The 13,368-nt window shown below is 37.7% G+C and overlaps 1 protein-coding gene across 3 annotated transcripts in view; it reads right to left on the reverse strand.

Annotated features, from left to right (window-relative positions):
- Nucleotides 1–13,368, reverse strand: part of CEP135 (centrosomal protein 135) — an 84,454-nt gene that overhangs the window by 65,261 nt on the left and 5,825 nt on the right. For 2 of the 3 annotated variants that reach the window (XR_010111976.1, XM_003806480.6), the window contains exons 5-8: nucleotides 10,527–10,668; nucleotides 8,122–8,206; nucleotides 3,674–3,802; nucleotides 2,217–2,432 (exon numbers count right to left, since the gene is read on the reverse strand). Coding sequence is in view for 2 of the 3 variants with exons in the window: in XM_003806480.6 (XP_003806528.3) it covers nucleotides 2,217–2,432; nucleotides 3,674–3,802; nucleotides 8,122–8,206; nucleotides 10,527–10,668 (572 nt within the window). In the remaining variant the exon portion in view is untranslated. Of the gene's footprint in view, nucleotides 1–2,216; nucleotides 2,433–3,673; nucleotides 3,803–4,297; nucleotides 7,954–8,121; nucleotides 8,207–10,526; nucleotides 10,669–13,368 lie in introns of those variants that run through there. The other variant, XM_055111530.2, reaches the window with a different exon arrangement.

Here is a 13,368-nt window from a genome sequence, read left to right on the forward strand (position 1 = left end):
TTTTGTATCCTGTAATTTTGCTGAATTAGTTTATTAGTTCTGGTTTCTGTGGAATGTTGAAGGCTTTCTACATATAAAATGCCATCTGTAAACAGAGATAATTTTATTCTTTCTTTGCAATTTGTATGCCTTTTCTTGCCTAACTGCTCTGGCTAGGACTTCCAGTACTATGTTGAGCAGCAGTGACAAGAGTGGGAATCCTTCCTTGTTCTTCATCTTAGAGGAAAAACTTCCAGTTTTTCACCACTGAGTATGATTGTTTGTTGTGGGCCTTTCACACATGGTTTTTAAAATATTGAGGTAATTTCCTTCTATTCCACTAATTAGTAGAGGTGGCACTATATAAAATCAATTCGGTGATATACAGCAGTGGTCTTCAAACTGGATTATACTTACTCCTGGGATAAATTGAACACTTTCCAAGTATTACATAAAACTATGGTATGCACATAGTTCTAAGGAATCAGCATCTGAATCCTTAATCTGCATATTCAGTGCTTCTTAAAAATGATCTACCTAATAATTTGTTTGTGGCCTGGCTATCATGTGAGTTCTGCATTCCTACCCTCCCTTTTATAAATGCCTTTCTCTCAATGTTCAAAGAATGGCATGTATCTCATTCATACCCCAATAGTGCACTGTCTCAAGATATAAAAAACTTTTAGAGTACCAGATCAAAAGATAATCTGAAATGTTGGGGCTGGCCAAAGGCTTTAAATAAGACACTATTTTCTCCCATTATAATTCATTAAGAGATGTATTTCCAATAAAATTTTACTTTTTTATTTCATAAATATCAACATTTGTGGTATATTTGTCACTTTAACCCACTGATAATTAATAATTGTAATGATGACACTATTCAGATAAAAATGTTAACACCTTGAACCTTACAGTTACAGGAAATTTTTAAAAATAAAAAATTTCTTTTTTTTCCCATCAGGCTGTCAGAATTTTTTTTAAATAAAAAAAAATTCATTCTTTTTAAATTTATTCTTTTTATTGTACAGATGTATGATAGCATGATCATGAAAAGATTTTCAAGCATAAAACTAGTTGAAACAAGATAAAATTCTATGGAAATTTCAAGGAGAAAGGATCATTTAGATTTTACTGGCTATAATTAAAAGAACAATGAAATAGTTTTATTTTAAGATATTATATTTAAAATAGACTGGAAATATCACCCTTTCCATTTAAACTTAAAAGATGAAAAATGTTATTATAATTACCAACTTAAAAATGTGCAAGGACATACACAGTTTTAAAAACACTTTTAAAGAATTCTTGGTGGCCAGGCATGGCTGCTCATGCCTGTAATCTGAGCACTTAGGGAGGCTGAGGCAGGAGGATTGCTTAACCCAGGAGTTTGAGACCAGCCTGGGCAACATGGTGAGATCCCATCTCTGTAAAAAATCAAAAAATTAGCTGGGCCTTGTGGCATGCACCTGTAGTCCCAGCTACTCAGGAGGCTGAGATGGGAGGATTGCTTGAGCCTGAGGAGGTTGAGGCTGCAGTGAGCTATGATTGTCCCACCACACTCCAGCCTGGGCAACAGAGCAAGACCATGTCTCAAAAAACACAAGCCGAGAGTGGTGGCTCACGCCTGTAATCCCAGCATTTTGGGAGGCTGAGGTGGATGGATCACCTGAGGTCAGGAGTTCGAGACCAGGCTGGCCCACATGGTGAAACCCCGTCTCTACTAAAAGTACAAAAATTAGCTGGGCATGGCGGCGGGCACCTGTAATTCCAGCTACTTGGAGGCTGAGGCAGGAGAATCACTTGAACCCGGGAGACGGGGGTTGCAGTGAGCCGAGATCACACCATTGCACTCCAGCCTGGGAGACAGAGATTCTGTCTCAAAAAAAAAGGATTCTTGAGCAAAAATGACATAGAGGGGAAACTTCAAAAGCTCTCTCACAATGCATAGATAAAGGGGCAGAGATAAAAATCGTGAAGGAAAACAGACTAGAGTTTGGAGATCCATCCTAAGAATAGGTGTGCTTCAGAGAGACACTCAAACAACTAAAACAAATACAATCATTTACAGGGTGTAAACAACACTTCAGAAAACCCTGGATTACCAAAGCAAAAAAACAAAAACAGACACACAAAATAAACCAAAAACCTGAATGCAGATATCAAAAGGGATCAAGCTTACTGTGTGCTAGGAGAATTAATGAACACTCTCACAATCTACACATATCATTCATTACCTTTGCTTCCCCAAGCTCTTTATCAGCAGTCTCAAGCACTTCTTCTTTATGTCTTTCCAACTGCTGTGCTAACTGATCTATTTCAGTTAATTCTTGGCAGAGTTTTTCATTTTTGTTACTTAAATTAACGACTTCAGATGTCACTGTTTCCTTGGTTTCCATAAGCTCTCGTATACGCTTCTCCAGGTCTTTATTAGCTTGCTGAAGAAAGTCAACCTAAATTGGAGTTGTAATTTATGAGGTATATGAATTGGAAAATTATCCTAAACACTGACTTTCCAAATAATACTTCAAAAAACTATATTTTAAAAATTATTGAAGATTAAAACTACAGCTATTTTATATTTGCAAATTTATATTGCTATTTACAAAACTGACCATGTGCAGTGTAATGAAAGTACATATCCATTGGCTTTGATTTTCAAGCATAGAAAGGAGAAGAAATTTGTGTGAACTTTTTCCCAATACAGAGTTCTATACAACAAGAATATCAAGATGATAACAGACTGTGTTGTTCAATATAGTAGCCTCTAGCAACCACATGTGGCTACTGAGCATCTGAAATGTGGCTAGTGTAAATTGAGATGTGCTATAACTGTAAAATATACACAGGATTTCAAAGATAATACAAACAAAAAAATAGGTATGTAAAAACATTACTGGTTGAAATTATAATATTTTGGACATACTGGGGTAAATATATTATTACAATTAATTTCACCTCTTTTTATTTTTTTAAATCAAGCTGCTACTAGAAAAATTTAAATTACATATATGGCTCATATCATATTTCTATGGGACAGCACTCCTCTAGAGCTACTGTTGATATTTTTTACTTACTATATTCTGTTTGTAGCCCAGGCAACTCTGTCATACCAAAATTTCTAAAGTTCATGTGTCATACTGCATGGAACTCTCCTGCTCTTTCAGCCTTAGGTCAAATGCATGGCAAAGGAATCCACTACGTAAGTAGCTAAAAGCTAGGTATTTAATTTTTATATATATTTTTAAATTTTTTCATTATAAAATAAATATATACTCATAAAAATTTTAAAAAAGAAAAAGAGAAAACCATAAAGGAGAATATCCCACCACAGAAAGATAAGCTTTGTTAGTATACTTTGGTATATTCTCTTTGTTTTCTCTTTCCAAGTCCATATATACATTTTCTTAAAAGCAAATTGGCAATCATGTGCCCAGAGTTTATTCTCTTCCTTTAAATTGTTAATGTTATGGTGCATGTTAATTACTGCTTCATTAGTCTTTGAAAACATGATTTTTCAATAACTCCACCCTATTTCTGGATACTATGGTTCTATCAAATTTTTCCCATTGCAAATAATACCTCAGTGAACAACTCCTGCCACTTTTACAAACCCATAGACCATTATAAACATATAGTGTTTATTATAAACACCATTATATACACTCAGTGAAATAATTATAAAAGCCATTACCTGAATATTTAAATGAGCAATAAGCTTTTCATTGGTTTTATTTCTAGACTCCAGAGAAAGGACATCAGGGGACCGACCACCATCCAAAGCAACTGACAGTCGTTCTATCTCTCGTTCTCTTAGCTCAATCTGAAGATATAGTCATGCTGTCATTTTAAAAAATCTGGTTTTCAACCAAATGATTAACACTGTACAAACATTTATTTGGATATATTTTCTTATGTACCAATGTATACAAGAGATTAACATTCATATTTGTGTCCATATATTATATGCATAAATGCAGAACAAAAATAAATTACATAGAAAATGTCAACAGACATGCTGTCACTATATCTTTCATATGTATTTTTACTACATAGATTCTTCCTAATTTAATTTTTGTATTTTTTTCCCTCCTTTAAGATTTAACAATGTTGATATAAAAAGAAACTTGCTAGCAGATTACATACATGCTCAAGTACTAGAACTGAATCTCAACTACTTCAGTTCCTGGTAGAATAAATGAATGAGTGTAACACACTAAGAAAAGTAAGTTGCTACTGAACCTCAATATTAAAAAGAATAGGAAACTGGGGTGAATTTAATTATCTGTTATTTATGTAAGAATTTGGAAAGGCTCACACTTTCAAGCTTTGGCTTTTTCTTTTTCTTTTTGAGACGGAGTTTCACTCTGTCACCCAGTCTGGAGTGCAGTGGCATGATCTCGGGTCACTGCAACCACTGCCTCCCGGGTTTGAGCAATTCTCCTGCCTCAGCCTCCTGGGTAGCTGGGACTACAGGCATGTGCCACCACGCCTGGCTAATTTTTGTATTTTTAGTAGAGATGGGGTTTTACCATGTTGGCCAGGCTGGTCTTGAACTCCTGACCTCAGGTGATCCGCCTGCCTCGGCCTCCCAAAGTGCTGGGATTATAGGCGTGAGCCATCACTCCTGGCCCAAGCTTTGGTTTTCTTAAATAAATAACCAAACATTCCAAACATACCAAAAAGCAACAAAAACATGGAATGTTTGAGACAGCAGAAATAGCTTGGTATGACTGGATGTAATGTGCATGGGATCTAGTAGTTGGAGATGTCTGAAGAATTAGGACAAAACTAATTACGATTATGCTGGACTAAAGGATGAAATTGACAGGAATAAAAACAGAGGCAGGGGCAGGGAGACCTAATGCAGAAATGCATAAGAAACAATTAATAACTAAAATAAAACAGTGGTAGAGGATAGAACAGAAGAAATAAGTTTAAGAAGCACTTAGCCAGGAGAAATGACAGAACTTGGTGAGTGGTATGTGAAGGCAAGAGAAAGAGATCTAGAAAGAATACAGAATGTGCACTTGGGCAAACATTGATGCTACCAACCAAAGTAGAGAATAAAGGAGTCGAAACCAGAAGAGAAAAAGTTCAGTACAAGGCATATGAGTACAAAAAGACTACACCCAAGTGGAAATGCCCAATGTAAAGGTGGGCATATGGGTCTGGAGTTTAGCAGAGAAGTTTGAGCCAGAGAGAGATGAAGGAGTCATCAATATACAGGCAGTATTTTGAACCAAGAGAGCACATGAGGACACTTGAAAAAGATACATAAGACGAGAAGGGGTCAAAGACAGAATCCAAGAAAACAGTAATATTTCAGGGAGTGGACAGTTGAAAAAAAGCAAAAAAAAAAAAAAAAAGAGGCTTAAAAAAAGGAAAACTGGAAAAAAATGAAGTCATGGAAGAGTTTCAAAGAGCAATTATCAATAATATCAAATACCACAGAGTAGGTCAAGAAAACAAAGACTGTAAGTATCCTTTTGGATCTAGCAATTAATGTTACTAATGTAATTAACTAGACCAGTTCACATAGTGAGTGCAGAAGACAGACTACAATAGGTTAAGGAGTGAGCAGGAGGTGGAGAAGCAGAGACAGAAATGGAGATATCAAGTAAGACAGTCTTTGGAGAAGTCTGCATAGAGAGGGAGAAGGAATCCTCAAGAGGGGGAGGTAGTTAAAAGAGTTTTTTGGCCGGGCATAGTGGCTCACGCCTGTAATTCCAGCACTTTGGGAGGCCGAGGTGAGAGGATCACAAGGTCAGGAGATCGATACCATCCTGGCTAACACAGTTAAACCCTGTCTCTACTAAAAAATACAAACAATTAGCTGGGTGTGGTGGTGGGTGCCTGTAGTCCCAGCTACTCAGGAGGCCAAGGCAGGAGAATGGCATGAACCCAGGAGGCAGAGCTTGCAGTGAGCCGAGATCGCGCCACTGCACTTCAGCATGGGCGACAGAGTGAGACTCCATCTCAAAAAAAAAAAATAAGAGTTTTTTAAAAAGGATGTTAGCTATGACAATAGAAGTACGTCTTCACAGGATTGTTATGAAGATTAAATTAATTAATCATTGTAAAGTGGTTATATAAGTACTTGTTAAAGAAAAAAAGAATAATTGATTAAAGTAAGGTCCTAAGGAAAAAAGAGGAAATGGGGTCGAGAGCACAGGCAACTCAGCCTTAAACAGGAAGAACAATACCCTGCCCACCAAGTCTTAAGATAGCCTGAGTACAAATATGGCTAATTTTAAAGGTAGAGATAGAAAGTTGAGACAAGGTGACATTCTCAGAAGATGGATTTTTTTTTTTTTTTTTTTAAACAGAGTTTTCGCTCTTGTTGCCCAGGCTGGAGTGCAATGGTGTGATCTTGGCTCACCGCAATCTCTGCCTCCCGGGTTCAAGCAATTCTCCTGCCTCAGCCTCCCAAGTAGCTGGGATTACAGGAATGCGCCACCACGCCCGGCTAATTTTGTATTTTTAGTAGAGATAGGGTTTCTCCATGTTGGTCAGGCTGGTCGCCAACTCCAGACCTCAGGTGATCTGCTCGCCTCAGCCTTCCCAAGTGCTGGGATTACAGGCGTGAGCCACCGTGCCGGGCCGAAGATGGGTACTATATAAATTGGGAAAACAGCTTAAAAACAGCAAAATCTGGAATATGTGCTGAGAAAGAATAAACTCCAGCAAAAAAAGACAAATAACTGATAGGCAGCAGAGTAAGCTCAACTAAGATTGCAAACCACAATAAACTGGTGGCTTTAATCAGAGTAGTCAAGCTGTTTTCTCCAAACACTTCAGCCACCTCACAGAGATGGTAAGAAGTTTATGTTCATAAAGTACCTGAAAAAAATGAAAGTGTAATTATAAAATGAAAAAATGCCAGTAATATTAAACTCATGTGCATATTGGATATTTTCAACATCTCTTCATGAAGTAAGTTTTTTGGTTGACATTATGATTTCCTTTTTTTTTTTTTTTTTTTTTTGAGACAGAGTCTCTGTCACCCAGGCTGGAGTGCAGTGGTGCAATCTCGGGTCACTGCAACCTTCCGCCTCCCAGGTTCAAGAGATTCTCCTGCCTTAGCCTGCTGAGTAGCTGGGATTACAAGCACACACCACAACCTCAGCTAATTTTTGTATTTTTAGTAGAGATGGGGTTTCACCATGTTGGCCAGGATGGTCTCAAACTTCTGATCTCAAGTGATCCACCAGCCTCAGCCTCCCAAAGTGCTGCGATTACAGGCATGAGCCACCATGCCTGGTCAATTTTCTTTAACTCCATTTTTATCCAACTAATCTTCAAAACACTTTAAAGATTTAGTTATACCAACACCTAAGTTACATCTATATTTGTGTGTGCAGATCACTCAAAAAAAATGCAGTCAATGCAGAAAATGAAAAACATGTTACCCAATTTAACCTTCAAGAAGCATATTAAGAAAACAAGCCTATAATTACCCAAATCAGAATTTAGCCAAGACATCAATAGAAATTATGAAAAGACAAAGCTTGCTATGGTTATAATATAACTCTGCATCTACTAATTCTCCTGATTCTTCAGAAAACTGTTGTATGAGGACTTCTGCTTATAGAGAAAACAAACAACAAAATTAGCAACACAAAAGAGTAACTTTCTAAGAGACTGGTGTTCAATATGACAAAATATATAATAAGAGTAGAAAAATCACAAAAATACAATTATAAAACATAGCACACTTAATAAAATGTCTCCTGAGATGAAAACGGTAATATGGTTATAAAATTATATTTGGGGAGATAGATGATTCAGCTAAAAGAAAAACCAAACAAAAAACTACTATTCACCTCAATGAATAGTGAAGAGAATCAAGTAAATAAGTGCTCTTCAATCCATTAATCCTCCCACCTCAGCCTCCCAAGTACCTGGGACCATAGGCACATGCCACCACACTTGGCTAATTTTTAAATTTTTTGAAGAGACAGGCTAAGTAAGTAAAGCCACCTAAGCCATTCCAGCTATTAACTCTATTAACAAACCTGATGAAAAAGAGGAAAGCTGTATAAAAACTCAGTATCAGTAATTTCAAATATAACCCAATTCTATTTACAATCACAGCATACCTATCTCAATCCCTACTATGCAAGTAAATAAAAATCCTACCTGCTTGCTATAGTCTCTCACCCCACTTTCCATCATTGCTAACTTTTCTTGTAGCTGGTGGACTTCCTGTTGAAGTTCTTGAATCCTGAAAAGCACTTTAAATTAATGCCAATATACTTTTGTTAAGAAATACAAAATAAGAAACGAAGCTAGATGTGTTATTTCATAAATTCTATACTTTCAGCTTCTCAAACAGGTAGGACGTACTGTGCCAAAGGGTCCCCAAATCAATATAAAATACAGTACATCATCATGGAGAGTTGGTTTGTAACAACAGATTTAAAACTGAGTAGTAAATAATTTGAAACTCAGATACACTGTGCAAGAAACACCTCACTATTGCATTTCGATCCCCAGGAAAATTCTTTGAGGTACTGCTGCCAATTCTTAGGTTTAGAAAACTGAGGTTTACTCCACAATTCACAGACTTAGTAAGTGAAATAAGAAACTAAAATGTGTTTTCTGACCCTAACCCTGTATTGTCTACTACTACTTTGAAACCCTGGAAAAAAGATCATATGTAACTATAGCAAAAAACCTATTCCTTCTGGAACTTGTTAATTCCAACAGAATCAAGATTTTGTCCAAATTACCTGAATTGTTCAGGTACATTATGACATAATTAATCCATTTTCATATTGGAAAGACAAAGCCTGAAGCCAGGTCTGCTTTTTTTTCTTTTTTGAGACAGGGCCTTCCTATGTTACCCGGGCTAGAATCCTGTGGCCCAATCACAGCTCACTGCTGCCTCAACCTCCACAGCTCCATCAATCCTCTCACCTCAGCCTCCCAAGTACCTGGGACCACAGGCACATGCCACCACACTTGGGTAATTTTTAAATTTTTTGTAGAGAGAGAGTTTTTCCACATTGTCGAAGCTGGTCTTGAACTCCTGGGCTTTAAGCAATCCTCCTGCCTCGGCCTACCAAAGTGCTGGGATTACAGGCGTGAACCACAGTGCTTCCAGCCCCAGGTTTGTTTTTAAAAGAGATTTTCCATGGGGTGGAGTAAATGAGGCTGGATACGGCTTGTACCTGATGTTAACTGGAACCAACATTTTCTACTAATCTAGGTTTAGGAGAAGAGTATGTATGCAACTGCACTCATATAAATGCATGAATGACTCTGAATACAAACAAAATGTGCATATATAAATTAAACAGGACAATTAAAAAAGACTAATGTCACTTATGCAGCCCAAATAATTCCCTAAATAATACAAACACATTGTCTGAAAAGTCCTAGATTATAAGAACAAAACACTTCCCAGTTAAGGTCAAACAACTATATAAAAATATTATGTGACAACTGAGTGAAGAGATCCTAATCAGTAGCTCAAAGGGTCTTGCTCTGTGTCCCAGGCTGAAGTGCAGTGGTTCAATCTCAGCTCATTGCAACCTCTGCCTCCCAGGTTCAAGCGATCTGCCTACCTCAGCCTCCTAAGTAGCTGGGACTACAGGTGCATGCCACCATGCTCAGCTAATTTTTAAATTTTTTGTAGAGAAAAGGTCTCACTATATTGACCAGGCTGGTCTTGAATTCATGGGTTCAAGCGATCCTCCTGCCTTGGCCTCCCAAAGTGCTGGGATTAACAGGCATGATCCACTGCACCTGGTCCCAGTGCTCTTTTTTTAGCTTTATCTATTGAGATTAATAAAACCCCCCACATTCTCTGTATAATCTACAAAATAAAAAGCTACCTGCATGAACTATTTCCATTAGTGTATTCTACAGTTTGAAATGCTTCTCCAGCTATCACCATGGAGACTAGTGCTCATCCATTCCTTTGAGCCTCTTATAATTTTCTTAATGGTGTTTTGTGAATTTCTCATCTCATCTCTAGTACTGGACTACAAGCTTCTCAAAAACAGAAACACCATCTTCTTCATCTTTATATCCTCAGAGCACTTACACAGTGCCTTGCCCAGAAGGTTTAATAACATTTCAATCAAATGGAATTTATATATGATTCAAATGTAAGGAAATATAAACACAGAGCTAGAGAAACCATTAAAAAAGGAATTTCAAATCCAGTTACACATCTCTTCATATTTAACTGACATTTGACACAAATCTGAAGCAATAAAGATTCTTGCAAAAGATACCTCTTACTTGGAGACGACACAAAATGTCAAAGCAGCTCTACTTAAACAGGTTCTTGATGGCAATAATTTTTAAGCCAGTATGAACAGAAACCTTAGATATATGATCCATTTGATCAAAGTTTCAAAACAAGTAAAAACATTTTATATCAATCTGGAAGTATTTACTGAGTGCCGGTGCAAAGTTCTGTGCTAGACACTGGAGACACAACAGTTAACAAGAAAAAAAGCCCTCCTATCAAGAAACTTACAGCTAATTGAGTGCTCGATTAACTCAAGCCAAGAAAGAATTATTTAATGCACCTGTTATCAGCCACTTGAAGGAGGTCTGCAATGTAAGGGTCATCTGGTTGAGGAACTGGATATGAACTGACTTCAGAGGGAGGAACCGGTTCATCAATTTGCATACGCTGGCGCCTGAAAGCAATACTTCTTTTCTTGCCACCTAAAAAGAATGAGTGTCTTAAAAAACTAAGAAGAAACAAAACCATGTCTTAGAATTAAATATTCCAGGTTAGCCTTTCGGTTATAAAGTGTGTCTGCAGTTCATAACACATATTGACAAAATATTTTCTCCATCAATATATAAATATCCACCCTGATCTTTAACTAAACAATGCATTCCTAAAAACCTCAACAAGACACGGTTATCAAACAAGTTTTATATGCCTGCAAGCTTGGCATATATGCCCAGGCTTAATATGTTTGCCCACTAGATGGGGATAAGACTTTGGCAAGTTTAAAAGCTGAATGTGGCCAGGTATGGCGGCTCACACCTATAATCCCAGCACTTTGGAAGGCCGAGGCGGGTGGATCACCTGAGGTTGGGAGTTCGAGACCAAGCCTGGCCAACATGGTGAAACCCCGTCTCTACTAAAAATACAAAAAAATTAGCTGGGCGTGGTAACGGGCACCTGTAATCCCAGCTACTTGGGAGGCTGAGGCAGGAGAATCTCTTGAACCCGGGAGGCCGAGGTTGTGGTGAGCCAAGATTGCGCCACTGCACTCTAACCTGGGCAACAAGAGTGAAACTCCATCTCAAAAAAAAAAAGCTGAATGTGCCTGTGGTGTTCACTATTATGAGCTCAAGAAATTATCACTAGCAGAAAACTGGCAGTGAGAACTAAAATATGTGTGGTTATTAGCTAATATCAACATAAAAGATAACTGAAATTGTAAGTAGCAAAGTTAGAATGAATGGAATGTCATCTGTAATATAAAGTCATGCTATAATCTGAATTAGGAGGGAATGTTTTCTTAATCTCTACAAGTAGTAGGACTAAATTTTCTTATGGCTAGATATATCTTGTCTTGGTCAAAAACACATGGACAATTTATCTCTTTAAGGATTTTGCCAAGATTAGAAGTGTATTTGAAAAACCAGCAGATCCTTGTGAAGAACAAACATAATCCACAATTTTGTCTCATTAGAATTCTAACAAATTTTGTATAGTCCTACAGAGGTAGGAGTATACAAAAGGAGTTTTAAGGATAAGAAAACTGGGCCAAAAGTATTTAAATGACCTGTTTGTTCACACACCTGAACAAAGCTAACCATTCCTTCTTTCTTTACCTCCTGGTTTTCCTCCTTGGTGGCTCCTCAGTTTCTTTCAGAAACTGTCTTCTTCCACCTGTCCCTTAAATACCAATTTCCCTCACATCTGACTCTGGGTCTCCTCTCTTCCCAGTCTACATAATCTCACTAGATAATTCTTACTACACCCATAGCTTCAATTACCATGAGACTCCAATGACTCTTAAATTTGCATCTCCACCAGGGCCCACACTTTTGAGAACAGATCTACATATCCCACTGTTTGCCAAAAATTTAGACATGAATGTCTTGTGGGTATAGCATACTCCACACATCCAAAAGTGGACTCCTGCTCTGCTTCCCACATTCTCTAACTTAAGAAATAGTATCATCCTCCACCTAACTCATTCACTCGAAAGAGAAGTCTGAGAATTCCTCTGTTTCCCAAATCTACATTTACTCACTATATTGATTATACATCTTGAATCTCTCCGGAGTCTATCCCATTCTTTCCTCAGGAAACCTGATTATCCTCTTTTTTGCCTTAATCTTCTAGTTATTTTCAAGGTTGACTCCCACTTTTCTCTGTCTCTTCTGCCTTTTGCTCACAGTCCCCATGTCCATCTATCTCATTTACTAAACTATCTCACACTCCACTGAGTCGTCCCCCACCTGGCTTCACAGTTCTAATCTGTCCACTCTCAGGAGTCTCCTCTCCCCTCAACTTCAGGCACACAATAAGATGACTACACTTTGGCCTTTGTCATCACTCAGAACTCTGCTGGCTTCTAGTTCTTCAACTCCAAAATTCCACTCTGACTGCAATCTTCATAGCAAACAAATTACTTTTGGTACTCATGATGCTCTTTAATCTGTCTTGACCTAGCCTCATAATCCAGCAGCCCCCTGTTACTCACTTAATTTCATAATCTTGATCCCATGGTTCAGCTATCTTAATGATTTTGTCACTAATATTGTAGATTCTACCACCAACCCATACCTGCTGAACAATCACCAACTCTGGATGTGGCCCATCATTTCCTTTTTTTTTTTGAGACAGGGTCTCACTCTATCACCCAAGCTGGAGTGCAGTGGTGCAATCTCAGCTCACTGCAACCTCCGCCTCCCAGGCTCAAGCAATCCTCCCACCTCAGCCTCCCAAGTAGCTGGAACTATAGGCTTGCGCCACCATGCCCAGCTAATTTTTGTATTTTTGGTGGAGGTGGGGTTTCACCACGTTCCCACACAGGTCTTGAAGCGGCCTCAAATGATCTGCCCACTTCAGCCTCCCAAAGTGGTGGGATTACAGGTGTGAGCCACTGCACCTGGACCCATCATTTCCTTTTCTTGCTCTATAACTACAAAGCATAATGCTAAAAATAGTAAAATAAACTAAGAAAGTACATAATTTCCAAATTCTTTAATGAGTATGGATTACTTTTACAACTAAAATAATAATGATAATAATAATAGAAAAAAGAATTTAAAATATTGATTAGAGAAAGCTCTGGGCATTAAAGTTAGACTAGTATCTAAGTAACTAATACTACATACATTTCTAAGCACATGTGTAAATTACTACCCGGATCATTAGAAATAAATCAAGAAGTT

The sequence above is a fragment of the Pan paniscus genome, chromosome 3 (assembly GCF_029289425.2).
Source record: "Pan paniscus chromosome 3, NHGRI_mPanPan1-v2.0_pri, whole genome shotgun sequence".
In the NCBI taxonomy this organism is placed as follows: domain Eukaryota; kingdom Metazoa; phylum Chordata; class Mammalia; order Primates; family Hominidae; genus Pan; species Pan paniscus.